Here is a 27,252-nt window from a genome sequence, read left to right on the forward strand (position 1 = left end):
TACGATTGTGCGATTTGTGCGATTTGCTGGAGAGAACTCGATTGGCACCCACTGCGTATGAGTATTATTCCCACCGCATCAACAATGCCATCGAATTACAATGCTGAGTTACACATCATCGTGCTTATGGGCTGAGTTCTCTTCTCCGCGATTACTCACTCAAGAATTGTCGCTTAGCCCTTTTTGTTGTTTGTGTATTTTGTGATGTTTGTGTTGTTTTGTAGTAGCTAATTTTCCAACTGCCGTATATTATTTAACTTTTCACCCCGCGCAAACGAACGAAAAACGGAAAGCACACGGCTAAATATACGCGGCCACTTGAGTTCCGATACTCATTCTTATATATATATATATTTCTTTCTTTTTTTGTGTTTTTTTTTTGGGTTCTATAGTTTCTTCGCCGATGGAGTGCGTCGTTAAACGGCCCGTTCGTGCGTTCCCGGCAACGGTTAGATAACTTTTGAACAGCTCGTCGTCATAATTAATAATGCGCTGCAAACAAACAGCCAGCCAGAAAAAAAAGCAGCGACAACACAACTCAGGAATGGCACAAACAAAAAACAACCAAGTCGATGGAAAACAACAAAAAAATACAGAAATACGGAAAGAAAACTCTCAACGCAGCGTAAACGAAAACGAAACTACAACATTTCTCGGCGCACTGAAAACAAAAGCTCTGCTCAAATCGGGATTCAAATTCGAACTACAACTTGTGTACTTGCAAAATGCTCTGGGGTATTTACAATTTTAGACACTCATTTGTCAGGAAGCGATAAGCCATATATGACGAATAATCTTATGGTGCATAACTTGATCCAAAAGTAATTCTAGTTATTTTCTGTTTTAAGAAACTTGATTCATTATTGACGCAACAGAATATTTTTAGTGATAAATGATAATGTTCAAGTGCTCATCTCTTAAAAAGAACATCACATCTTGCTTGTCCGCTTTTTTAAGAACTTTTCACAGAATCACATTCTTTTCTCGCCATGTAGAAAAGTGCGTGACCTATTTTACTTATTGTTTCCCGTTTATTAACACATTTCACTGCTCATTCCGGAATTATACAAACTGATTTCTTGTTGATGTAAGAACAAGAACAAGAATAGCTGGCCGAACTCCAAACTCTAGATACTGGTTTGTTTATACCTTAAAACGACCGCCTTTTTTCCCCGTGTATAATGGGTATTTGGGGTATTTGGGCTTTTGTTTTATTACTTTTGAATGCCTACCACATAAGCAGGGAAACCGAACGACAAACGAAGCGAGACTGAGAACCCAATAGAGAATTGGGAGCGATGACGATGACGGCACAAAAATGGTGACTACGCCGATGACGTCGGCTGTGCGTGAGAGTGTGTGGGAGTGTGTGTTAGTGTGTGCGAGTGGTGTGGGTGTTTGGGTGTCGCCCACTACTTCAAAAACTGGCTATGGTACATATGGAGCACAACAGTAAACTAATGTGCACTAAATAATATAATTATAGCTTCAATCTATTTTTGTTTTTCAAAAAATATTGCATAGCTACAAGTTTCAAGTTTTAGATGCGGACCGCTTGATTGGCGACTTTTTATGTTAACTACTCACCGAAAGTTGTGCAAATTAATCGCTTCAATAAATCTGATTATCAACTAAAGGGATAGGGCGGAGGAGGGGTGAATGCCCTCCAATTAATTTGGATTTCTCAATGCTCAATGAAAACTCTTTCACTTTCGAATAGATTGGAATGGAATGGAATGGCTCGCTGAATGAAATCTTCAGTTCGATTCAAGCAGGTGGTTATTGTGCCGCTACAACTTATAGTAATAATAATAATAATGAAAAGTGGCGGGAATCGAGGGGCTGACAGACAAACCGACTACAAAACAACTGCAACAATGTAACTGTCCAATAGACACGCTTCAGATGCGATACTCTTGACCAGAAAGCAAGACAGCCGCACAGATTGAAGAATGAAAGTTTCGCACCCCAGAAGAAAGTAGTGCGAGGGAATCGAGGGGGGGAAGAAAGAAAGATTGGGCGGCCAGGTGAACAATTATGACATAGAGCGTTGACGATATGGAAAACGAAATGAAATGAAGTCCATTGGAAAGCAAAAGTGCAGAATGGCAATTGTGTAAGTGAAAAGCAGAGAGCACGAGGCACAAAGCGCAAAGCATAAAACAGTTTAAAGAAGCCCACAATCGAGTTGACATAAACAAACATTTGTGGGGGCAGCCAGAGGGAAAGCGGGAAAGTGCCATGTCATACGTGACCATAGATCCAACAATGGCCACCAGCACACAGGTATGTGAGCCCAGCCATCTAGCCAACCAACCTAACCAACCAAGTCAGTCCAGATTTCACTTGGGCGCCAATGGAAGCCCTCTGCCCACCTGTGACCACACACCCAGCTTAAGTCCATCAAATGGTGGCCATTGCGAAGACATCTCTGCGCCTGACATTCCCAACCTTATCTCCTTTCGACCTCAACGCATTGCAAATGGTTTATTCGAAAGCATTTCTGTCCAGCTCGAGCTTGAGCTCGAAGGTTTCAAGAGCTAATACCTAGAGGTGCTTTCCACGCTGGAGTTCCTGTATACATATGTGCACAGCGTGCAATTCATTGCAGCTTTTTGCTAGGCATCTCCCATTTGTATGTATTTAAGCGCTGGCCACATTTTCCCTTTAACTTGGCCGCTATCTCTTGATCGCCGCACGATTCAATTAAATAATTTTCAACTCGGACGAGTCGTAAGACCATATATGTATGTACATATATGGGTATGTACATATGTACATTGTGAAATTGAGGCATTTGTCGACGGGCACTCACTTGGTCAATTAAGATCTCAGTGTGCCCTTCTCCTGCGCTAGCTCCATGGACGAATTAGCACGGAGGAGCCGCACCAAACAGGCGCCCCTTAACGGATTTTCCAGTCAAAGGTCAGGGTCAGGAGGCAGGAACAGCAATAGCAATAGCAATACGAGCATACAAGAATAAAAAGCGAGGCAATCGAGTCAATTCCCGGTGGCCATTGCCATTGACCTGCCAACTCGCATCGTATGTCACTTATCAGCCGCAAGCGGACGCATATTATTCCCGGGAAGCGGAATCGAAATCGGAACTCTCCTTTGACCAGGATTCCCCTTTTTCTATTTTCCATTTTCCATCTTCCATTACCCGTTCGCCATTTGCCATTTACCATTTTCTATTTTCCATTCTCGATGCCTGATTCCTGGCACTCGCTTTGTGGACGCTCTGTGTGCTTCCGTTTGGTGTCCTGGCCACAAAGCCATCAATTCCCGACACTTGAGCTCCTTTGTTTGCCCCGAATGTGACAAACAAACGCACAAATCTCTTTTCAGTGCAAATGGCAAGTGGTACATTTTATATATCTCGGCTGAAAACTGAATTTAGTTTAGCAAACATGCAGTTTTCCAAAGAATCATGTGCGTACTATTATTAGAAATCCCATAGTGCTAATGAGTGCAATATGGAGTTTATCACGTTCTGTTATTGATTTATGACGGACTGTGAGATATTTTATATGTATATAAATATGTGCCCACATTTTCCCCATTGAAATGTGGCCCAGTCGGATCATAAATCATATAGTTCATTGCAAATCATCTATGCTAGTACTAATATATATAACAAAAACCATTTTTTTTTTGAGTGCAGTGCTATTCATTTATCGAAACCCAAGAGGCGGCAACAGGTGACCAGCAGTAGTCAACAGTCAGCAGTCAGCAGTCAGCAGCTTCCCCCCTTTCTCCCAGTTAGAAAGTGCAGTGAAAGCCAACACGAAATTGTTCAATCAACAACAATTAGACAAAACCCTTTTCATGTTTATGGAATTCCCATTTACATTTGCATTTGCATTTACATTTCCATTTCCATCTCGCCAGTTGGAGAATGTTTTCATTCGTTTTCGCTTGCGCATGCCAAAATGTCGTTGGCAACCAACGCACATCTCATATATTATACCAAATATGTGTATATTTTATGATACTTCTACATATATTCCAAATGCTGGCAATCCCAACAATGTGGACATGTGTTGACGCAGACATGGAGTCGGGTGATTAGATTAGATAGGATACTACTGAGTACTACTACCACCACTCCGATCGGGCAAGGAACCCCAAACAGCCACTAATATATATTTAATAATACCTAATACGAGTATCTGGGGACTAGTTGGCTGTACTCATTGAAACACTGGTATATGCAACTCCCAGCCAACGGTGTACTACCATTTAGATATTGTTACTGATATTGTTCTTCCACGGACGAGGTAGAATTCAAATATTCTATATTCAGATACATAGAGGATCTTCCCAAGCAAAGCAAGTGCAACTCTGGCCTCGTTCGTTTCGATTTCAGAAATGTATTATATCACAATCAGTCAGTTCCTCAATTTATCGGACAAATTGATTCATCTTCGATCGGATCCGCGCATAAAGTGCCCACTATAGCCGCATTGGATTCGGATTCTGATCAATTTGGCCGATTATGCTCGCCTAATTTGAGGCAATTGCAGCTAGATGAAAATGATACAAATGATGATTTGCCCGTGGCCATTATTCCATTATCTCGACGAACTATCGCATTCCACAGCGCACTATCTATCTATCTCTATCTGTGTAGCTATATCCATACATCCATCTCTATCTGACTGGCTCAAGGCCATTTACACATTCAACTGAACTGGAACTGAAAACTACTGGCGAACTGCAAGCGGAAAAATGAAAACTAGCAATTGTTTTGTTGTTGCTTTTTGTCAGCGGGGAAATTGCACATGGAAAAATAATCATCACAATGTATCTATAAATAAGCATGTTGAGTTTTTACACCTGTCTTTCATCGATAAGAGCAATAATAAATTAGTTTGCTAACCCCTATTCGCTACAAAAGTGAATGCATTTAACTATTGAAATCCCAGTTTGGTATGTTTGTCTGGACAAAAACTACTCCATGATGATACCGATGATACTTGCCCAACTACTTGTAAATCCAGATAACGTGCCACAGTTCTGCAATATTTGCGAACTGTTAGTTAACACCTTGCTTAACTTTACTATCTGCAAACATAATTAAGCTACTAGGTTGGCTGTCAAATTGTTTGCCACCCGACAGTCACAGCCGACGAAATCTACTATTCACTACTATTTTCGTTTTGAAATGGAGTTATATGTATGTTTATTAGCCGTATGTCTAAACGACGATGTAGTCTTTAATCTTCATACAGTTTTTCACAGTTTATAGATGATACGTACTCATACTGGTGGCTCCATTCAGGCGCAGACCGATCTCTGTCCCATTCGCGATGCCCGTCCCCGTCCCAGTTTGCATTCCCATTCCCATTCCTGTGCCCAAATCCATCGCATCATCGGCACTGGCAGCGCGATTAAAGGGTCGCGGTTTGCGATTTTTGAAGCGCAGGCGCAGCTCCGTGTTGAGAACGCGCATTTTGTCGACGGCCGGAAATCGATGGGAATATATATATATATATATATATATACACTACAAGCACTATATTTAACAACAAAAAACAAGCGGAGGAGGAGGCTCTCTCTGGCCTTTTGCTATTGTTTAGCTCTAGATTTGGTTGGGGCGCGAGAATTGGAGCAAACGCATCAACGACTCCAACTCAATTTGTGGCCCGCATCGATCGCTTTTTGATCACTGATCACTGGAACACTCGAATAAAAAAAACCAAAAACTAAAATAGGCAAATGATTTGGGGGATCGCCCCTATATGTATGATATCACACTGCCTGCCTGCAAATCACGAGCTATTCAACGAACATTTATTCAACTTGACTCGATTTGTGTGTTATGTGTTTCCGTGCGCAGAGACGACAGCCACACACCGTTGTTGTGAAAATTTCGCGTGCGACTGACCGACCGAGCTGAGCCACCCAATTCAACCCAACCCAACCCAAAAGCCACACAACTAACCCAACAAAACCGAGTCAACCTACCATACCGCCGCACCAGCGAGCAGTGAGCAGTAAGCGGTAAGCGGTGAGCGGTACGCGGTACACGGTGAGCGGTAAAGCGATGAGCTGCGAGCGCACAACTTTTACAATCTAATCGCGAGACCACTGGGCAGAGCGCTCATCGCCAGATCTGACAGTCTAGCTACTTTCCCCGCCCCTCCAGCTGCCTTCAGGAAATCCTTAAACTATATGCATAGTAGTTAGTCACTACTATTGAATGCTGTGGAGTACCACAAACTCCATACATTCATGGATAATACATTGCATAACTCAAGTTCTTTATATGACCTTATTGCAAGTAAACTCATCTATTTATCTAATTGAAAATAAACTAATTGTGACTTTATTAGTTTTTATTAGTAACGATCATCTGCACTAGTTTAGTTCGCTAAACTGTTGACTGCTCCTATTCAAAGGTGCGCGAGTGTGAGAGCCAGTGACCATTATTATCGTCAGGGGCTCTTATCAGCTTGATGGAAACATTTAAGTCAGCTGGCGGCTCTTTAAATTTGCACTCGCAAAAAAAAGGTAAACACCGAATGAGCTGAACACACACAGAAAGGCAGTCGTTGTCAAAAATTGGTTGTTTTCCTTTTAAATTCAAGTTAGCGGTCATGCAGAGTGGGCGACAAAAGTGCTGCCAAAACAATGAAATCCACACAGAAAGTACAAATTAAATATTTAGCTGAAAAAAAGGGCCCAGATATTTAAGCATTCCCACTTGCACTTCCCACTTAGCATTTATGAAAGTCAGTTAAACTGCCAAGGAAATACAATTGAAGGCGAATGAAAAGACGAATCCTTCAAAGGCCAAGTCTCTAAGAAGCAACAAGTTTCAATGCATTTCCCACGAAATCGGAGCTCTGCTCATTAATTATAAGCTGGCGTTGCATGGAACCAGAATCAACAGGATAATGCTGGGGCAAAAAATGCAATTATAAATGGACACCAGAAAGCAGGAATTGTGTTTTCCAGGAATTAATTAAAACGAGGGTGGGCAATGGAGTCGGCTGCGCAAAGGATTAATATACATTTTCGCCCACTTAACTTTTTCAGCGCTAGTTCCTAAAGCAATTGCATTTTCCAGGAAATCAAAATCCTTGGCGTTTTGTCGGAATCAACAGAATAATAGACATGAAGTGGTAAATCAAATAACATATCACATGAAAACTGTCATTCGCAGAAATTAAATAATTAGTGCTTTGTATCTACATATGTATGTACATATGTGGGCAGAAGTGCATAAATATAGTCAGCAGGGCGTATTTCCATGGAAACCCCAGATTTGTCACACTTTCTACCATTGAGATTAGTTAAAATACAAATATTTCGATCAATATGTACATATGTGACATGTAACATTAAACATGCAACATTGACTTTGCAACATTGACTTTGTAACATTGTATTTACAGCATTGAAATTGCTAGATTGAATTTGCAACAATTAATTTGCAACATTGAATTTGCAACATTGAATGTGCAACAATGAATTTGCAACATTGAATGTGCAACAATGAATTTGCAACATTGAAACATAGGTAACATTCAACGCAAAACTTTAAACAAACCAAAAGTTATTTTGTATACATTTTAATTTACTTAATTTACATAATTAATGTAATGTAAAAAAAATTTCGTCCACCAAGACTTAAAATTCCCAATCAGTTCTGACTCAATCCTCATGGGATAGCCGCTCTGACAGCTCATAGATCAGTTGACCGGAAGTTATGATGTGGTAGTAGAAGTAGTAGTATGTGTGTTTGTGTGTGTGATAGTGGTTCCAGAGGCCATGTGGACATCCCGTCGTCGATCTGGATGCAGTGCTCCATGGACCTGACCAGGTATGTCCCACACTTAGGAGGTAAATTATTATATTATTATATTATTATATTATATTATTATATTATTATATTATATTATTATATTATTATATTATTATATTATTATATTATTATATTATTATATTATTATATTATTATATTATTATATTATTATATTATTATATTATTATATTATTATATTATTATATTATTATATTATTATATTATTATATTATTATATTATTATATTATTATATTATTATATTATTATATTATTATATTATTATATTATATTATTATTATTATATTATATTATTATTATTATTATAGAATATTATTATTATATTATATTATATCTATTCTCGAAACATATTTTATTCTCGAAATATCTTGTATGATAACTTTTATACAATTAAGTTTGCTATGATTATGTTTTATATGATTAAGTTATTATTTTACGTTTAGGTTAACACAGTGGTGAACTCAGGTATACGTGAATATGCAGGCTACTTATTTAAATTATAGGCTATTATATTTATATTATAGGCTATTATATTTATATTATAGGCTATTATATTTATATTATAGGCTATTATATTTATATTATAGGCTATTATATTTATATTATAGGCTATTATATTTATATTATAGGCTATTATATTTATATTATAGGCTATTATATTTATATTATAGGCTATTATATTTATATTATAGGCTATTATATTTATATGAATATCTCCTACATCTTACTTATCTATTTTATATGATTAAGTTATTATTAGGTTAAGACTAGTGGTGAACTTAGGTATAAGTGAATATGCAGGCTACATATTTATTCTCGAAACATATTTTATATGATAAGTTTTATATGATTAAGTTAGTTACATATCTCTTACATCTTACTTATCTAAAAAAAAATAAAACGTGAGAATTCTTGCCCACTTTTCAGCTAAGCAAAGAATATAAGGATAACGTTTGCAAAGGTCAAAATCGGTTAAGGATTGTTTTGAGAATATTTAATGCATTTTAAGTAAATGTGTGTAGGTGTATGTGCTGTGCTTCAAAAATGCTAGTCAATAAGGATTTTCGGAGAAAAGTTGCTTAATTAAACAAAATTCCACAGGTAAACAATAATCAAATGCAATCGGAGAGTTCCAGGAAATACTCAAGGAGCTTCCGCTTCCATATGGGATACAAAGTAAAATTCTATGGGTTATACAAATGGAGTAAAGACAAGAGGATAAATTCCAATTAGGATGACAGCCTTTTTATCCAGGTTTCGAACCATGTGAATTTAGGAGGAGTTTTAGAGGAAAAAAACGAGAGAGTGTGTGGGAGCGGTGTTTTGGGTGCAGGGGAGATGCGAGGGGCAAAATGAAAATAGGAAGAGGAAATGGAAATGAAAATGTTTGCCTTCGCTTCTGGAGTTGTTCTTTCAATGTTTAACACTTCTGGATGAGAGGCAAATGCAACTGCAGCATCTAAAAGTCTAAAAATAGACTTGTTGACAGCTCCCAAAACGAGCAGCAGCAGCCACCAACAACAAGAATAAAAACAATGAGAGGCGAGGGCGTTGCTGGATAAAGGGGGGGCGGGGTGTAGGAGAAGCAGAGGGATTTGGTTGAACAGGAGCAGGGGAGAAGGAGGAGGCAAAGGTATGTGTGTAAACGATGGAGGCGAATGCAAACGGTAAACTGTGTGGAAGATGGATGGAAAAGCCAAGGAGTCGCCATAAAAAAGGAGAGCGCTAAAGAGGGAAATACTGACCGATTTTCTGCAGTATATTCATGATGAGGCCGTGTGTTTTCGCCAGGATTCACAGATTTCCCTCTTGGCAATTTTCATTCTCCTTTTTCCGCAATGAAATTCGGTTCTTTTTGCTCATAGCCGCAAGCCATTAAATAAAATAAAAAACACTAAATTCTCTTTCTCTCTCACACGCACATTTTCGTTCTCCGCTTGAGTAGTATTAGTATTTGCTCACACACATAGTACAGTATTTTTATTTGATATTTCGCCCCATCTCGCTCTAACTACACATATATGTATATTTAAATGTGCTTGCGATCCGCGCTTCGTATTCACTGGAATTCAATTGCACTCGCACTGCACTTTTGGCCGGCTCTCATTTGGACCAAAAAAAAATAAAATATAAAAAAATAACAATACAATTTTAAACGCGCAACACAACAACAAAATGCGGTGACCGTCGCGCAGTGCTGCTAAAATGCTGCCCAAACAATGTGAAAATAGCGACGAAAGAAAGTGACGATTGTAGCGCCATCGATAGGGCTATCGGTATGTGGCGATGTTTATGTGCCACCTCTAGCACGCGACGATGATAGAAACTATCGATAGACAATGACAGAACGTTTGAAAAAAAAGTTGAAGATCTCTCGCGTAGTTTATTGATTGCATTGGTAATCTAATTGCAATATTTGTAATTATAAGCGGGAGTATAATTACCGGCGCGCGTGTGTGATCCTCATTGTCGGGATTTTCTATCCGTGTGCGTTTTTGTGTGGGTGTAGTTGCAGCGCTGCAACTCAAGTGTGCATGTGTGTGTATGTGTGTGTGCAAAACTGCTCCTTTGTTTGACCATAAAAAAAGAAGCGGCGTCGTCTTTGCGCAGTTGTTGTTAGTGTAGTTGCACCACCCCCTCTCCGGTACTCCTCACTCCACCCCCGCGCACCCTTTGTTGTTGCATTTGTAGTTGTCATTGTCATTGCCGCCGCTTTGAATTCTTCCTCTTCTTCTTCTGCCGGCGCCAGGGTGTGTGCTGCAAAAAATAAGGAAAAGGAAACGAAGGAAAAGCGAGAAAAGAAGTGTATAAAAAATAAATTCACCCCTCTTTTCATTGAATTGCACGCAAACTAGAAAGTAACACCCAATAATCAAATGCAATGTATGCAAAATAAAGGAGGGAAAACCTGCGAAAATGTCAATAAATGCATATAGGCAGCAACAACAGGAATAACAACAAAGTGACCAAAAAATCAACCACCAGAAGTGCAAATGCGTCCGTGTGTGTGTTTAGTGGGCAGTGGGTGAAAACAACAAAAATGCTAGCCGGCTTGTTTCTAGCCACCCCCAACCAAGCGAAAGAGAGAGATAGGGATGCAGATGCTCGTGCTCTCCCACGCCGTCCGCTATCATCAGTTGAACCGTTAGCGGCACAGCTCTCCTGCAAGTTGCACCTGTGCCCGTCTCGCTCTCACTTTGCAACATCGCCTCGTTACATTGCCTTTGATTTTGCTTTTCTAAATCACTTGACCCCATTACCTGGTGGCTCCGCTGGCCAATACCTGCTTGGCCGTCCCCCAGCCGCGCCTCCTTTTACCCCCAGTGGTCATTTGTTTTGCCGCTTTCTAACAAACAGAAACAGTTGAATTGGCGCATGCTCTCTCCCTCCCGCTCTCGCTCTCTCGACGTTAGCTAAATGCACTCAGGAAACTACAGTGTGGTCACCAGAGAGAAAACTATAAAAATAAAGTAATAACTAATTGAATACGTAGAAAAACAACACTTGTTTAGCAAAGTAACATTTTGTTTGTTTGAACCAAAGCAAATTGGTGTAACTACACTGATGTGATGGTTAGCTTACAGAGTGCTTACTGTGGTTATCCATAAACTGCAAGCCAAGTGGGTTGTGTTTGTACAAGTGTATGTGTGTGAAACTCTCCATGAAATTTATCAAAAGGATCGTTAACCCTTAGGTGTGGCATATAAACCCTTACCGCCGCTTGGATCATACTGTTTGTGTTGCCATTTTCAGCAGTTGTTTAAACACGTACCTAATATTTGCAAACTGCACTTTTAAAATTAGGAAAATTAATACAAAATATATGTTTAGCTCGGCAGAATGTGAAGAAATAGCGCTATGAGAGGATCACTAACCCTTAGGTGTGGCAAATTAACCCCTACCGGCCGGATCGCATCACTTTTTGCCCAGTGTTTTTCTTCGCCTTTCCTGATGATGTACAAACAAACATTCGCATACACACTCAAACAAACACGTACGCCAAATGCGCGAGTGTTGGTCTGGCTGGCTCATCCGGCTTTGGGGGACACCATTCTTGTCCAGCTTTCTCTTTTCAATAGTCGTATCGCCGCAACAGCAAGTGCATCTCTCTTTTTTTCCCCTACTTGCTAAATGTATTATTATTTATATTCGGTTATCGGCTATTGTTTGCCCTATCGGATTCGGATGACGATGAGTCAGGAGCGGCGGGCAGGGCGATAACAAACTGTGGAATGTCCCCCGCACACCCAAGTGATATCATACTTATGCGGCTATTTTGCCATTTTCCAGAAACGAAACTCACAAACGGAGAAGCGGAGCGCAGAGCGAAGCGCAAGAGAGCGACTGAGAGGGAGCCACCGGACTAGTGACAATCGACCATCAGGCATCAACCATCAGGCATATACAATCCACAATCGACACTCTACACTCGAGCAGAGAACGTCCATATCCACATCCGCATCGGATCGCCATCACATCGGATCGAAGCCCCCCATCTCAACCAAGTAGCCAACCATGGCCTGGCGATTCAAGGCTTCCAAGTACAAAAATGCCGCACCCATTGTGCCCAAAGCGGAGGCATGCGTCCGCGAGATCTGCGTGGGCAGCTACCAGACGTACGGCAACAACATTGCCGCCTCCGGCGCCTTCATGGCCTTTAACTGGGAGCACACCGGCTCCAGCGTCGCTGTCCTCCCGCTGGATGACTGCGGCCGGAAGAGCAAGACCATGCCGCTGCTCCATGGGCACACGGACACAGTGACGGACCTCAAGTTCTCCCCGTTTCACGACGGGCTGCTGGCCACCGCCTCGCAGGATTGCCTGGTAAGAGAACTGTTTATCCTTCAACATTTCTTGGGAGTACCCCTAAATTTTTTAAAAATATCTTATGTGTGGGTCATCACTTCCCAATGATTTGTCCAAAGAGTTACTCAGATTATTTGCTTACTTATTGCAATATTATTAATATACTAAAATTGTTTTTTCCATTTCTCAAACATTAATTGTTATTTCCCAGAAGGTAGTGATAAAATTGTTGCATGTTTTGATGAGTTTATAAGTGTGATAAGAACCAGCAATCAATAGCTGTGCTATTATTAATATTAATTACTCAGCAGAAAACATAAGATCCCACAAATGCTATCACATTAGTCACAAATTTTATAGTCGATGATACAAAGTCCCTCAGCTAATCAATCACTCCCATTGCAATCCACAGGTCAAGATCTGGCACATACCGGAAAAAGGTCTAGAGCAGTCGCTTTCCGATCCGGAGGCCATCTTCTCACACAAGCAGAGACGCGTAGAGACAGTGGGCTTCCATCCAACGGCCGACGGCTTGATGTACTCCACAGCCGCCGGCTGCGTGGCTCTCTTCGATCTCAGCACCCAAAAGGAGATATTCTGTGAGTAAAAACATCCTTTTTCAAATGGAACCCTTACTAAATGTATTTTTGTCACTACAGCGAACAATGAGCATCCCGAGGTGATACAGTCGGCCAGTTGGCGCGAGGATGGCACCGTATTGGCCACCAGTTGCAAGGATAAGAATGTGCGAATCTTCGATCCCCGTGCCGCTGGTTCACCCATCCAGCTGACTGCTGAGTCGCATCAGAGCATCAAGGACTCGCGGGTGGTGTGGCTGGGAAATCAGCACCGCATTCTGACCACAGGCTTCGATGCGGCCCGACTGCGACAGGTGATCATCCGCGATGTGCGCAACTTTAACACGCCAGAGAAAACTCTCGAACTGGACTGCTCCACGGGCATACTGATGCCCCTCTTCGATCCCGACACCAATATGCTTTTCCTAGCCGGAAAAGGTGACACAACCATTAACTACTTGGAGATTACGGAGAAGGATCCGTATTTAATTGAGGGCTTGCGTCATACTGGCGAGCAGACAAAGGGTGCGTGTCTGGTGCCCAAGCGGGCACTTAAAGTCATGGAGGCAGAGGTTAACCGGGTGTTGCAATTGACCTCCAACATGGTCATACCCATCATGTACCAGGTGCCCAGAAAGGTGCGTAATATACTAATATTAAATTTATCCTAGAAGTACTTATAAGAAAATTCCACAGACATACCGTGATTTCCACGCTGATCTATATCCGGAGACCACTGGCTATAAGACAGAACTGGTGGCCGGCGAGTGGCTGAATGGCAGCAACCAGGCGGTACCCAAGATGAGCCTTGATCCCGCCAAGCGCGAGCATGGCGATGAGCCAATTATTGTAAGTAACCTTTTATTTATTTATATTTCGACTTATATATTGTAAGATTGGAAAAAGGAAGACCAGGGCAATGAGGGTTAATGTAGTTAGGGTTCAATAGTTAGCTCTTCTTGGGCGTTTTGTTTAACCCCAATTTGGCCATCAATGCAGATTCATCGCGGTAACCTGAGTGATTTTGTTAAGAACCTGGAGAATCAGCGGGCCAAGAGCAACACTACTGGGAAACCAAATCAGCAGGCCAAACGCAACGATAACGAGCATTTTGTCATGCTAAACAAGGGGAATAACTTTGAGGAGAAGAACGGCAATGACAACAGCAACGATAGCAATGGAAAGAAGAGCATACCTTCACAGTCCCAGCCAGATGGCGAGTGCAGTGAGCTCATCCGTAAGTTCGAGGCCAAATACAAGGTGGATTCGGAGAAGGAAAAGGCCCATGCCTACGCCCAGTCCCAGGAGGATGACAAGGAGTCACCCACCGAGCAGGAGCATTCGACCGGCAGCAGCGAGGAGGTCTCCTCGTCCGGTGGACTGGACAACCACTCGGCCAGTGGCAGCCACTCGCCACCGAAGCCCATGCCGCGCACCTCGCGCAACAATTCCCTGCCGGAGGCCAGTGATTCCGCTGGGGAAAGCAGCAGCACCAACACGCCGCGCCCGAGGCCTCGTACCACCGCTGCGTCTGCTTACAAGGTGCCGTCATCCTCACTTCATAATCAACCGCCAGACACTCCTATTTGTTTGTTGTTTGTGTATTATATCGTTGAGCTGATTATTATACTTTTAAGTACAGTTTTAATGTATTTTCCTTATTTTTTGTTGAACTCAGGTAATTTTTTTCCATTTTTGCCGGGTATTGAGACGGCAATTGCTGTTACCAAAGTCGCGACATCTTCCGATTCATATTTCAGTGCTCTACGTTTGTTTTACTTTATTTGCAGTTGGTTTGCGTTTGGTTTTCTTGTGAAACACCTAGAGATTATGTTTTCAGTTGATAGCATTTCGTTTTGTTTTCTTATTGGCACATTTTCAGTTGTTTACGATATCCGTTGTATATTCAGACTATTTGTAGTTTGTCTCAGTTGGTATTTCTGCGAATTCTGTAAACGCAATTTATGATTTTCTATTTGTGTTGTTACTTAAGATGTCGACTAACATTACGTGGTTATCATTTTTCCACAGCCACGTTTGGGTCCCAAGCCCTTCTCCAGCACCACAGGTGACGTTTCGTTTGACAAGGTGTTCGCTGTGCCCTTGGCTCCGGGATCCCACGAGAATATCTCGAACGTGGGGCAGGACAGCGGAGTGGAGATGACACCCGCTCAGGGAGCCAAACCGGATCTCATTGTGGAAATCGAAATTAAAAGTAAGGAGACTGCGTTCTCTGAAAAAAGACCTTTAATAAGCAACTTATTTCACTACTTTCTTTGCAGAGAAACCCGAAAGGGAACCTGCTGTGGCTGGAAACGGAGTCCAGAAGTCACTGACCACCTCGGAGCGCCGTAAGGTAAGTCCGCGTCAAATGGGGTCAATATATTTAATCCATTGTATACTATTACTACTGTAACGTTCTGCTCGCCCTCTATTACATGCCTGTGCCAACAACAAAATTCGCCTTCTTCCGTCTAACTAACTTTGAAACGCTCCCGATCACTTCCAACTAACCCCTAAAATCCAACTTTATCTTCTGTACTTGATCTACTGCCGATTCTGCAACGGGAACTACTATAACAACTGTGTAGTCCTCGGCTGACGATGATGAATCATCCGACAAGGTCTGCTAAAGGGATTTCCAACTTGACTATACTTGCCAGAAACTAATCCTTTACTTTATATTCCATGACTCTTCTTAGATATTCGAGCAAAACTCGGAGTCCTCGGAGAACTCGACGGAGGGCGAAGATCGCACGGATGCGGATTTGCGAAGGAACTGCACCTCCAGGAGCAGCTTTGCCGAGCGACGGCGTATATACGAGAATCGCTCCAAGAGTCAGGTGGACGAGAAGCCTCAGTCGCCAGTTCCATTGTAAGTATCCTTCCTCCTCCAAAGGCGTAAAGCACAGTACCCATACTCATCATACCATTTTGATTTTCAGACGTCGCGAGCACTCCAAGGTGGAGCCCCTGAAGCCCAGTCAACAGCAGCAGCAGCAGGGCAATGTGATCGACACCAAGCGCATCTCTGTCCCAGAGGGTAAATTAATGGAGGAGCACCGCCGCGGAAACGGCGCTGGACTTAAAAAATCCGCCACTGAGGCGGCATTCAGTGCTGCCAGCACCAAACGCACCTCCACCGTTTTTGGCAAGGTGTCCAAGTTCAGGCACTTGAAGGGCACCCCTGGTCACAAGTCCACGCACATCGAGAACTTGCGCAACCTAAGTCGCCAGATTCCGGGCGAGTGCAATGGCTTCCACGCCAACCAGGAGCGCGTCGCAGTGCCACTTTCTGGGCCCGGCGGCAAGATAGCCATCTTTGAGTTGAGCCGCCCTGGACGGTTGCCCGATGGCGTTATTCCGTCGCTCGTGAACGGCAGCAACATAATGGACTTCCAGTGGGATCCGTTTGATGCCCAGCGATTGGCTGTGGCCTGCGACGATGGCATCGTAAAAATCTGGCATATTGAAGCCGGCGGATTGAGTGAGCCGACAAACACACCTGCCGGCGAGCTGACCGCTCACCTGGACAAGATTTACTTCATACGCTTCCACCCGCTGGCTGCTGATGTTCTGCTAACCGCCAGCTACGATATGACCATCAAGCTGTGGGATTTGCGCACCATGACAGAGAAGTGCTCGCTTTCGGGGCATACAGATCAGATCTTTGACTTCGCCTGGAGTCCCTGCGGCCGGTTGGGCGCCACCGTATGCAAGGATGGTAAGATTAGGGTATACAACCCAAGGAAATCGGAGACACCCATACGGGAAGGCAATGGACCGGTCGGCACTCGCGGAGCTCGGATCACCTGGGCGTTGGAGGGACATTACATCGTCTGCACTGGTTTCGACAAGTAGGATTCGGAAAATTCGACCATTTGGTGAACTTCTGACTGACATTTGCATAACTTTTTCAGGGTTTCGGAGCGACAGATCAGCGTGTACAATGCACAAAAATTGTCCGCCCCGTTGAACACTGCTAGTTTGGATGTCTCACCCTCCATATTGATCCCATTCTATGACGAAGATAGCTCCACACTGTTTGTTACGGGCAAGGGTGACTCCACCATCTACTGCTACGAGATCACCGACGAGGAGCCGTACATCTGCCCACTGTCGCACCATCGTTGCACCTCGCTGCACCAGGGCCTCAGTTTCCTCACGAAGAACCACTGCGACGTGGCCAGCGTGGAGTTCTCGAAGGCCTATCGGCTAACCAATACCACAATTGAGCCCCTGAGTTTCACTGTGCCCCGCATCAAGGTGGGTTTTGCATGCCTATTAGGCATTTCCTTACCCCGACTCTAATCACCATTCGCTTTGCAGAGCGAGCTGTTCCAAGACGATCTGTTCCCACCCACACGCATCACCTGGAGCGCCACTCTAAGCTCCGAGGATTGGTTCGCTAGCAATGACAAGGCGGCACCCAAGGTCAGCCTCAAGCCAGAGGGCATGGAAACTTGTGAGTGATGATTGACTCTCTATTCTGGCAAAATAAACTGATGTTATCTCCGTTTTAGTATCTTCCATACAGCAAGTGCCAGCGCAGCCCGTCAAGAAGCCGGATCATCCTCAGTTCGGTGGTCAGAAGTCCGAGTACGAGATCAACAAGCAGCAGGAGGTTAGAATTAAGCCTATATTCGGTATATTTACCGAATCCAACTAAAAATCGCTCCTTTCAGATCCAGAAATCAGTAAGCGCGCGTATGGAGTTCACCACCAAGCTGGAGCAGGACGACATGGAGGGCGTGGACGAGAACGAGTGGCAGGAGTAGCAGTATAGCCAACATCTGCGGCGGACATGAACCATGGAAATCAGTTCACAATTTAGCGTTTAACCAATGGGCGTAACTTTTTTTTAACAATCTAAACATGACACGACATCATGACAGAACAGCAAAGTGCTTGACATTTACAATCTACTTGCGAGCGAGCGTATATAGAGAACTCGTAGCTAAGCCGAAAGTAAAAAAACTAACACACTCCCGTACACACACCCTCATCCCTCATCATCCCAGCATTCAGTTCCTCGCTCCTCCGCCAATTACTGCAGTTGCTCAATAATTGCCAAATTAAACATCATAAGCCAGTTTTGTTCGTTTTGTTAAACGTTGATTTTTATGTATGTTCTTTTTTTTTTATTGTGTGTGTATTAACTTTTGATTTACCCATATATGTTTGTGTTTTTGTGTGCTATTTAAGTAGTTAGTCCAAAATTAGTTTAGCCTATTAAGGTGTTTACACTTACGATTAATTTCCCCGGTTCTCCTGTGTCCTTCAGTTTATGTGGCCATATAGGAAAAGTGAGGAGAAGCGCTTAGATGATACTAATTTTACGTATGTACATTACGCATATGTATTCCCCTCTCTGTTTGTTTCAAGTTTGCATGTGAGTGCGTGAGAGAGAGAGAACGAGATAGAGAGAGATAGAGTGTGTGTGTGTGCGTGTGCCTGACTATTTCCTTTTTCGCAATATTTCACCCTCCTTCTACCTACCATCTATCCGAAATGAAAAACCCGCCCAAATCGAACCGAAGATGCCCCCCAACATCGTTTCTAGTCTTTCGCATCTTTCGATCCCCCAAATAAACCACCTCCCCCCATTACCCATTCCCCAACCAACAACAACAAGACAGGAAAGAAAAACTTATAGACTGTAGCCAAACAAAAAAGAAAAAACAAAAAAAAATTATATGAAAATGAAAGTAATGCTGAGAACTACAATCAAGCGAGACAATTTTTATAGTGTAAAATGCGTAAATCAAACATACTGCAACAGCCGAATCAAACCGAAAAGACATGCAAACAACAATTCCAAAATGTATAACGAAAAGACTTGATCAGCGGATGGGTCAGTTGTCCAGCTGTCCATCTCCATCCTCACAATCCTCCTCCCCGAACGTCCCCTACTAACGCAAAAAGAAAGTACGATGCCAATCAGAACGGAAGGGGGGAAATAATGAGTTGCCATTAAAACAGAACCGGAAACGGAAACGAGGGAAGGCAATAGAACGTATCTCGAGTAGCATAACCCATAGGCAATAACGTTTTGTACTTGCAATAGAATATACATATATACACATATACATGATATATTATATATTTTGTATACCAAGCGTAACTAAAAGCTGGCCAAGAACTCGAACTTCTGAACGAACGACTGAACTAGAGCCGCGTAGGGCGAATAGCGTGGCAAATCGAAATTCAAACTCAAACTCAAATAATTCAAAACAGACCAACAACCAATTCTCGGGTAACGGGCAATATTGTGCTAAACAAGGTTCTATTATACAGATTATATATACACACATACCATACGCATAGTTATAGGCATACGGCATATACGTCGCAAACTGAAGCAATTCCAGCAACTGCAAATCAAAGTCCAAGCTGCATTTATTGAATCCAAACGCCATGGAACGACTGACAGACAAGTATTCGCTAAACATTCTGATCTGCATTTGAATCTGCATCTGCCCGCCCCGTCAAAGATTCCCAAAAAGTCCCAAAGGAGTTGAATTGAAAAGGTTGGTCTGAGATCGGGGATTGGGATAGGGATCAGGATCCCATTTGGGGAAGCGGGAACACAGTTCTACGATCATAAAGTCCTATGTCCCAGTAAACCCACTCCAAAATCCAATACTAAAACCCCAACTCGAACGCCCGCAGATATTATGTCGTTCTGTATTTATTAGCCATATTCGATTACCATTTTCGAACGTCTCTTATTTATATTTATATTTATATATATCTATAACAATACCAATATACGAAAATACAACTTCAAGCGATATATTATACGATGATAAGCAGATGAAGGATTGATTGATTGATTGATGATTCACAGCGGAAATCGAAAGGAAATGCAAGCAGAAAGTAGTGAGGATGGTTGAAGAAGGCGAACAAGCAGAATCGGAATCGATATCTGAATCTGAATCCGAATCAGAAGCATACACATTATTTATACAATTTATTTTACAGTACGAGTATATCCGATAACCCCCATCCGATACTCTAGCACTAAGTTATAATTACAATAATAATAATGAAAGCAAAAATATATTTATATACATAATTCAATAAAAAAACAAAAGGAAACTATATATGTGAACAGTGTTTCTGTGATCTACGGCTTCATATCTTAATTCAAAATCTTAAAATTAATCTTAAACTTGTATCTCATTTCTGAAACTTGTATCCCCACTGACTTGTGGATTTGAGGAAATAGTTTCACTCCCATTGGCTTGGCTTGGTCAGGTGTGTGGGGTTACCTGGACAACGAGCTGTCTTTCTCGTTCTTGATATCATGGGTCATCGAACAAACAAGCGGAGAAGGTTGTGCGCATTTCCACCAGGAGTTCGCCAGTTGAGTTCGCAGCAGGGATTGGAATCGAGGGGTCGGATATGAAGTTCCTACTGAAGAAATGCCTGCGCAAGAAGGCGCCGGAGATGAAGCCCGGCGCCATCTTGGATGCCGTCATCTCGCAATCCTCGGCCACCGCCTGCAAGTGCCTGCTCTATAAGTTGGCGGATTACAAAAGAGGTAGGTAATGATAAATGGCCAAAAGGTGACCCAAGAGTTTGGTGACCTTGGTGCACCTTGGTAACATGAGTTACAGGGAGTTTCTATAAAAGCAATACTGATAACCAAACCTGACCAGGTGGTGACCTCATCGACGCCATCAACTCGGGCGGACTGATTGCCGTGGAGCAGCTGATCCGGGAGCAGTTTGGTGTCTTCATGTACAACGATGGCAAGGGCCAGGTGATAAATCGTGCAGAGTTCTTACGCTGGAAGTACCGCGACCACACCGAGGTGACCATACCCATTGAGGCGTCGCTGTCCATCCACGATCCGCTGGGCAAATGGGAGGACCACAAGGCCTGCTGGCAGATGCAGTACCGCGGCGCCCTGGGCGAGAGTCTGCTCCATGTGCTCATCATTTGCGATTCAAAGGTGCACACCAAGTTGGCGAGAGTGCTGCTCCGTGTGTTCCCCAACCTGGCGCTGGATGTGATGGAGGGCGAGGAATATCTGGGTGCCAGTGCCCTGCACCTGTCGATTGCCTATAGCAACAATGAGCTGGTGGCAGATCTTATCGAGGCCGGAGCGGATATCAATCAGCGGGCGATCGGCAGTTTCTTCCTGCCACGTGACCAGCAGCGGGCGAATCCGGCCAAGAGCACCGACTACGAGGGACTGGCCTACATGGGTGAATATCCTCTGGCCTGGGCCGCCTGCTGTGCCAACGAGAGTGTCTACAATCTGCTGGTCGACTGCGGATCCGATCCGGATGCCCAAGACTCCTTCGGTAACATGATCCTGCACATGGTGGTCGTGTGCGACAAGCTGGACATGTTCGGCTATGCCCTGCGACATCCCAAGACGCCGGCGAAGAATGGCATCGTCAACCAAACAGGACTGACTCCACTCACCCTGGCCTGCAAACTGGGACGGGCTGAGGTATTCCGTGAAATGTTGGAGCTGTCCGCTCGAGAGTTTTGGCGCTACAGTAACATCACCTGCTCCGGTTACCCACTCAATGCACTGGACACACTCCTGCCGGACGGCAGAACTAGTGAGTACTCCCAAAAGTCGATATCGAAATCTTTTGAAGATATGATTTGATTACCAATCCCAAACAGACTGGAATTCAGCCTTGTTCATCATCCTGAACGGCACCAAACCGGAGCATCTGGACATGTTGGACGGCGGCATCATCCAGCGTCTGCTGGAGGAGAAGTGGAAGACCTTTGCGCAGAACCAGTTTCTGAAGCGCCTGCTCATCCTGTCCACCCATCTGCTGTGCCTGTCCGTATCGGTATACTTGCGTCCGGCCCACGATGGTGAAGGCGAGGGCGAGGACTCCGAAGGATCTGATCCCTCGGCAGCCGCTCTCCTGGACATGCCGACGGATGAGGGCGACAGTGGTAGTGACTACAATGCCCAGACGGTGGCCCGTTACTGCGCCGAGTTTGCCACTCTGGTGGGGGTCTTAAGCTATGTGATCTTCCAGCAGGGCGACGAGATAAAAAACCAGGGGTTATCCGCGTTTCTCAAGCAACTGGTAGGGATCTTAATATATATAGATTGCTATATTCTGCTTACCATTATCATTTTTCTTGTTCCACAGTCCCATGCGCCGGCTAAGGCCATCTTCCTGTTCTCCAACTTGCTGATCCTGGCGTGCATTCCATTTCGTTTGATTGGCGACACCGACACCGAGGAGGCCATCCTGATTTTCGCTGTACCCGGCTCCTGGTTTCTCCTAATGTTCTTTGCTGGGTAAGTTAGATAGTTGGGCTTGTCTAGAAGTTATCCCCATTCCTCCTCCATTCCATTTCAGTGCCATTCGGTTGACGGGTCCCTTTGTGACTATGATCTACTCCATGATCACGGGCGACATGTTCACCTTCGGCATCATCTACTGCATTGTGCTGTGTGGATTCTCGCAGGCCTTCTACTTCCTCTACAAGGGACATCCCCAGGTGCAGTCCACCATGTTCAACACCTACACCAGCACTTGGATGGCCCTGTTTCAGACCACACTAGGTGATTATAACGTAAGTGGGTGGATTACTTACTCAAACGTGGATTTCTTACTCGTAATGATATCATTCCATTGCAGTATCCCGATCTCAACCAGACGACATACCCCAATCTCTCCAAGACCGTGTTTGTTATCTTTATGATCTTCGTGCCCATCCTGTTGCTCAACATGTTGATTGCCATGATGGGCAACACCTATGTGACTGTGATCGAGCAGTCGGAGAAGGAGTGGATGAAGCAGTGGGCCAAGATTGTCGTAACCCTGGAACGCGCTGTGCCGCAGGCGGATGCCAAGGGCTATCTGGAGGCCTACTCCATTCCGCTGGGTCCCTCCGATGACTCGGGATTCGAGGTGCGCGGCGTGATGGTCATCAAGAGCAAGAGCAAGACGAGGGCCAAGCAGCGGAAGGGAGCCGTCTCCAACTGGAAGGTATGTTACCATTCCCATAATGAACGCATTCTTATTCTGTGTCCATCCTCACCAGCGAGTGGGTCGTGTGACGCTAACGGCGCTGAAGAAGCGCGGAATGACCGGCGAGGAGATGCGTCGCCTTATGTGGGGACGGGCTTCCATTTCCAGTCCCGTTAAAGTGACCAAGCAGAAGCTCAAGGATCCCTACAATCTGCACACGGACTCCGACTTCACCAACGCCATGGACATGTTGACCTTCGCTAGCAATCCGGCTTCTTCCAATGGTGTCACTCTGCGATCGGTGACAGCTCCACCGCCCGCTCCGCCAGCACCGGATCCCTTCAGAGAGCTGATCATGATGTCGGACCAGCGACCGGAGACTCATGATCCCCACTACTTTGCTGGCTTGCAGCAACTGGCCAATAAGGCCTTCGACTTGGTGGAGCAAACGATGAAGACACAGCCGCATGCGCCGATGGTCAAGAAGGTGGATTCGCTGCCCGTGGCTTCGGTGGCCACTGCATCTCCGGCCGCTCCTGCAATACGATCTGCTGCTGGTGGTGCTGCTGCTTCTGCTGCTCCCGACCTAATGGCCATGCCATTGCCCATTTCGAATTTGAGCAACCTGTTCCAGGACCCCAAGGACATCGTCGATCCCAAAAAGCTCGAGGAGTTCATGGCCATGCTGGCAGAGGTGGAAACCGAGGAGAGCGACAGCGGCGGGCCCATTCTCGGCAAGCTATCGCTGGCCAAACGGACACACAATGCTCTATCCAAGGCGGATATTCGACGGGACCAGCAGGGATTCGAGGGACACAGCCATGGACAGTTTCAGCCCATGTCCTCGGTGTGGGCACCACCAGGCTTGGATGTGGATACGGTGAGTGGATAAGAAACGGACGAATAGGAATGAAAAATGTTCATTCAATACTAGGGCTTCCACTTTGATGAAGTTGTGGCGGAGGAGGTGCTGACCATCGAACAGGAAGCCGAAGTGGAGACCGAGGACGGCAATGGTGGACAGGACAGCGAGGATATACCCACGGCGGAGGAGGTGCACGCCACCATGAAGCAGTTTCACCTGCGCAAGTGTCAGCCGGCACAGGATGAGGCCGCTCGTCGCGCCAAAAGTGCTCGTGTTCGTCGCCGGAACAAGTGAGTTCCTATATCTGGCATCCACTTCCTTTTTTAAGTCCCACGTTTCCTTGTGCGCCAGAGTTTCGCCGGAGCAAAGTGATGATCCAGGCGAGCACAGCCAGCGGGGACGTTCCGCTTACACACGGAGAACGCAATCGCCGCCCGATCCCCTGGAACCGTGGAGCACTCGCGAGCTGCAGGACATCAACAAGATCCTGGCTAGAAAGTGAATACAGGGGGCGCACGAGTTTCTGGCACATAGTCCTTGGTGGCTTATAATTGTTTATCAGAGCTTAGCTTAGTTAGAAGTACAAATACATAATAAAGTGCGGATGCCACGCGAAACGCTGGGTTATGCTTTGGACCGGTGGCATCCCCGTCACATACACTAGATTTCCCATTATTCTCTCTAAGTGCTAGGTTTTAAAAGTGGTGGAGGTGGCGGTGTTTTGGAGGAGGTGAAACCTGCTCCCAGGGGGCGGGAGGGTCAGTAATAAATTACAATTGAGAAATCGTTTCTACACAGATGCCTACGACTTAGACACTAGCTATATATAATCTCCTCCGATATACAATCGTATACACCTACGTAAACTATAATATTATACATTGTGCTGGATGACAGGGGATGGCGCAATCAATGCCCGCTTGCCAATGCCCGATTCCAATGCCTCCCGATGCTTCGATATGATTGCCAACTGTCCGTCTGGTCCGACTGTTAGTTCGGATATCATACTTCCAGCTTTTACCGAAATCCGCCGGTTAATGTGCGATCCGTGGACATGGTGGAGATCGTTTGTGCCTGCTGTTGCTGCTGTTGTTGCGCCGATTGCTGCTGTGCCTGCGTCGCCGCCTGGGCACCAGCCATAGTCGAGTTGATAAAGATCGGCGTGCCACTGGTCACCGCACTGGCATTGCTCTGGGTGAGATTGGCGTGCTGCTGCTGTTGCTGCTGCTGATGGGCGACCGTTGGTGCTCCGCCCAGCTGGAGCAGTTGCTGGGCCGTCAGCAGTTGGGTTGGGATGATGACCTGTTGTTGCTGCTGCTGCTGTTGCTGCTGCTGTTGTTGCTGCTGCTGTTGCATTTGTAGGCGCTGCAGGAGATGCAAATGGTTGGCATTAATGGCGATCTGGAATGAAAAAGGCAATTGTCAATGTGGGATTCAGTGCAATTAGCTCAAGTGATACCTACCGGCACGTTAGTCAGTTCCCCCGTGGGCGTCACCACTTGCTGCAGCAGCTGAATCTGCTGCTGTTGTTGCTGGTGCTGCTGTTGCTGCTGGGCGAGATTCTGGAGCAGGGCCGTCTGCTGCTGAGCAGCCGTTTGCGGCGCTGGCGTGGCGGTCAGCTGACCGTTGGGACCGGCGGTCAGTATCAACTGCTGGGTGGGTTGTTGGGCTGACAAAATGTTGATGGGTAGATGGTTCTGCGCGGGCTGCGGCTGCTGTTGAACCTGCTGCACGAGCTGGGCCGCCTGCTGCCCCGGCAGTGCGATAAAGTACTGCAACTGTTGACCACCAGCGCCCTGCTGAATAATCTGAACCTGCTGTGGATGCGCCTGGTGATGTTGTTGTTGCTGCTGCTGTTGTTGCTGGGCGGCATGCTGTTGCTGCTGTTGTTGTTGCTGCTGCTGCTGCAGTTGCGCTGAGAAGATGTCTGAGTTAACAGTACTGAAGCCGAGCACCTCGGCGGCGGTGGCTGCGCCCGTGGTGTCCAGCTTGAGGCCGCCAGCGGTGGCCGCAGGTACGGAGGAACCACTGGCTACAAAGTTGCCCGTGGCGGTAGCATTTCCCGCCACGGAGGCGGCCGCATTGGAGGTGGCTGGATTGGAGGTGGAGGCGGCACTGCTGGTTGTTCCCGCCATTCCGCTCGAACTGGAAGTACTGCCATCCTTGCCCTTTTGCGCCGACGACGGCTTGATCTCCTCGCGCGGCACAATGTCGATGAGAAAGTCGAACTGGTCGTAGTTGGCTATGGCCTGGGCAATATCCGAACGCTGGAGCGTGCGCCGCCGGCTCTCCTCGGTGTGCACCCATGCGTGCATGGTAAGCTCCTGAATGAAGTACTCGCAGGCCTTGGCAAACAGCAGCGGCGCTTCTCCGGCAATCATCTTGGCGTTCTCATCCAGCTTCATGATCTTCTTGATGCGCGCCAATGGCAGCACCTGATGCTTGGCATCAACCTGGCCGATGCTGTGCACCTCGCTCACGATATTCGGCCAGAAGTTGTCGATGGTGGGCGGTGGTTTGCGTGCCACCTGAGCACGTGTAGCCTTCGTGGTCTTTTCCTTGGCGCCGCTCGCTCCGGTGGTGGCCACTGTCACACTCATGCTGGGATTAACCAGGGTGCATGCGTTGGACACCAGGCTGGCCATGGGTACCGTCTGCTGTTGTTGCTGCTGTCCCTGCTGCTGCTGGGCGGAAGAAACGGCGGAGGAGGTGGTGACTACCACTGCATTGGGTGTTCTTCGCTGCATCGCCGCTGGATTTTGGGATTTGGCATACGCCTGGCCCAGTTCCATCTTAATGGGCGTCACTGTGATTGTGTTGTCGAACATGGAGGTGGCGTTGCTGCAGGGGATTCATATTAATTTGGCAAATCACACACAGATCACAGAATGAAAACAAAAAGGAGCGGCGCACATATTAAAAATCTCGGCTGTACCGCCTGTTTTTTTGGGGGAGGGGCGCTCGATTTTGCTGGCGGAGGCGGAACTTACCTGTTTGGCGCCTTGTTCGTGCCGCCATTGTTGGTGGCGTACATGGCCCGGTTGGCTGGAGACCTTAGCTCGGCGTTGGCGGCAACCGTGGAACTCTGGTGACCGGCTCGAGTCCACAATATTCGCTTCAATTAGCTTCTAATTCGCAAAGCAAATGCGTAATGTAACGCACACACACACACACATGCATACACGCGAACGCCAGTGTGACCAGGC

General features: G+C 45.5%; 4 protein-coding genes and 1 long non-coding RNA gene across 16 annotated transcripts in view; 2 read left to right on the top strand and 3 right to left on the bottom strand.

Annotated features, from left to right (window-relative positions):
* LOC6524076 (guanine nucleotide-releasing factor 2) overlaps positions 1 to 10,041 on the bottom strand; it is a 24,218-nt gene extending 14,177 nt beyond the window's left edge. For 2 of the 6 annotated variants that reach the window (XM_015190000.3, XM_039374626.2), the window contains exon 1: positions 5,263 to 5,866. In XM_015190000.3, coding sequence (XP_015045486.1) covers positions 5,263 to 5,455 — 193 coding nt within the window. In that variant the 5' untranslated portion in view covers positions 5,456 to 5,866. Of the gene's footprint in view, positions 1 to 5,262; positions 5,868 to 9,577 lie in introns of those variants that run through there. The other 4 variants (XM_015190005.3, XM_015190007.3, XM_039374629.2 and 1 more) reach the window with 3 other exon arrangements.
* On the top strand, positions 7,703 to 20,031 carry LOC6524078 (coronin-7). 7 transcript variants are annotated; one of them, XM_015189986.3, is made up of 15 exons: positions 7,703 to 7,831; positions 12,123 to 12,656; positions 13,051 to 13,237; positions 13,298 to 13,854; positions 13,913 to 14,065; positions 14,216 to 14,758; positions 15,248 to 15,431; positions 15,499 to 15,572; positions 15,808 to 15,840; positions 15,919 to 16,091; positions 16,162 to 17,073; positions 17,137 to 17,482; positions 17,546 to 17,681; positions 17,740 to 17,840; positions 17,902 to 20,031. In XM_015189986.3, exons 2-15 carry the CDS (start codon positions 12,348 to 12,350, stop codon positions 17,992 to 17,994), a joined length of 3,801 nt encoding a protein of 1,266 aa, XP_015045472.1. In that variant the 5' UTR covers positions 7,703 to 7,831; positions 12,123 to 12,347; the 3' UTR covers positions 17,995 to 20,031. The 7 variants fall into 7 exon arrangements, with proteins under 7 accessions (XP_015045472.1, XP_015045468.1, XP_002099942.1 ...); XM_015189982.3 differs by lacking the exon at positions 7,703 to 7,831 and adding an exon at positions 10,129 to 10,230; XM_015189984.3 differs by lacking the exon at positions 7,703 to 7,831 and adding an exon at positions 10,296 to 10,319.
* Positions 14,802 to 15,305, bottom strand: LOC120321607. The gene is made up of 2 exons (XR_005561319.1): positions 15,222 to 15,305; positions 14,802 to 15,165 (listed from the first exon to the last, which is right to left on the bottom strand). It is a non-coding gene; the product is annotated as an uncharacterized LOC120321607 (long non-coding RNA).
* A 148-nt stretch (positions 20,032 to 20,179) lies between the features above and the next one.
* LOC6524079 lies at positions 20,180 to 24,663 on the top strand. Its single transcript, XM_002099907.3, has 9 exons — positions 20,180 to 20,762; positions 20,881 to 21,798; positions 21,866 to 22,287; positions 22,354 to 22,505; positions 22,567 to 22,783; positions 22,849 to 23,199; positions 23,255 to 24,061; positions 24,116 to 24,336; positions 24,398 to 24,663. The coding sequence occupies exons 1-9, from the start codon at positions 20,624 to 20,626 to the stop codon at positions 24,546 to 24,548; spliced, it is 3,378 nt and encodes a 1,125-aa protein (XP_002099943.1). The 5' UTR covers positions 20,180 to 20,623; the 3' UTR covers positions 24,549 to 24,663.
* On the bottom strand, positions 24,567 to 27,250 carry LOC6524080 (nuclear transcription factor Y subunit gamma). Its single transcript, XM_002099908.3, has 3 exons — positions 27,037 to 27,250; positions 25,510 to 26,887; positions 24,567 to 25,447 (listed from the first exon to the last, which is right to left on the bottom strand). The coding sequence occupies exons 1-3, from the start codon at positions 27,078 to 27,080 to the stop codon at positions 25,064 to 25,066; spliced, it is 1,806 nt and encodes a 601-aa protein (XP_002099944.1). The 5' UTR covers positions 27,081 to 27,250; the 3' UTR covers positions 24,567 to 25,063.
* Positions 27,251 to 27,252: the final 2 nt, after the last annotated feature.

This window comes from Drosophila yakuba, chromosome X (genome assembly GCF_016746365.2).
Source record: "Drosophila yakuba strain Tai18E2 chromosome X, Prin_Dyak_Tai18E2_2.1, whole genome shotgun sequence".
Classification (NCBI taxonomy): Eukaryota; Metazoa; Arthropoda; class Insecta; order Diptera; family Drosophilidae; genus Drosophila; species Drosophila yakuba.

Excerpts from the sequence above, each read along its gene's own strand:
- LOC6524079 (XM_002099907.3), top strand. The coding sequence starts at position 20,624 with ATGAAGTTCCTACTGAAGAAATGCCTGCGCAAGAAGGCGCCGGAGATG. Across the intron at positions 20,763-20,880 it reads GTTGGCGGATTACAAAAGAG|GTGGTGACCTCATCGACGCC; the intron begins GTAGGTAATGAT and ends AAACCTGACCAG. Across the intron at positions 22,506-22,566 it reads CTCCTAATGTTCTTTGCTGG|TGCCATTCGGTTGACGGGTC; the intron begins GTAAGTTAGATA and ends ATTCCATTTCAG.
- LOC6524078 (XM_015189986.3), top strand. The coding sequence starts at position 12,348 with ATGGCCTGGCGATTCAAGGCTTCCAAGTACAAAAATGCCGCACCCATT. Across the intron at positions 15,432-15,498 it reads TGTGGAAATCGAAATTAAAA|AGAAACCCGAAAGGGAACCT; the intron begins GTAAGGAGACTG and ends CTTTCTTTGCAG. Across the intron at positions 17,682-17,739 it reads GCCAGAGGGCATGGAAACTT|TATCTTCCATACAGCAAGTG; the intron begins GTGAGTGATGAT and ends TCTCCGTTTTAG.
- LOC6524080 (XM_002099908.3), bottom strand. The coding sequence starts at position 27,080 with ATGTACGCCACCAACAATGGCGGCACGAACAAGGCGCCAAACAG. Across the intron at positions 26,888-27,036 it reads ACGAACAAGGCGCCAAACAG|CAACGCCACCTCCATGTTCG; the intron begins GTAAGTTCCGCC and ends AATCCCCTGCAG. Across the intron at positions 25,448-25,509 it reads GGGAACTGACTAACGTGCCG|ATCGCCATTAATGCCAACCA; the intron begins GTAGGTATCACT and ends TTTTCATTCCAG.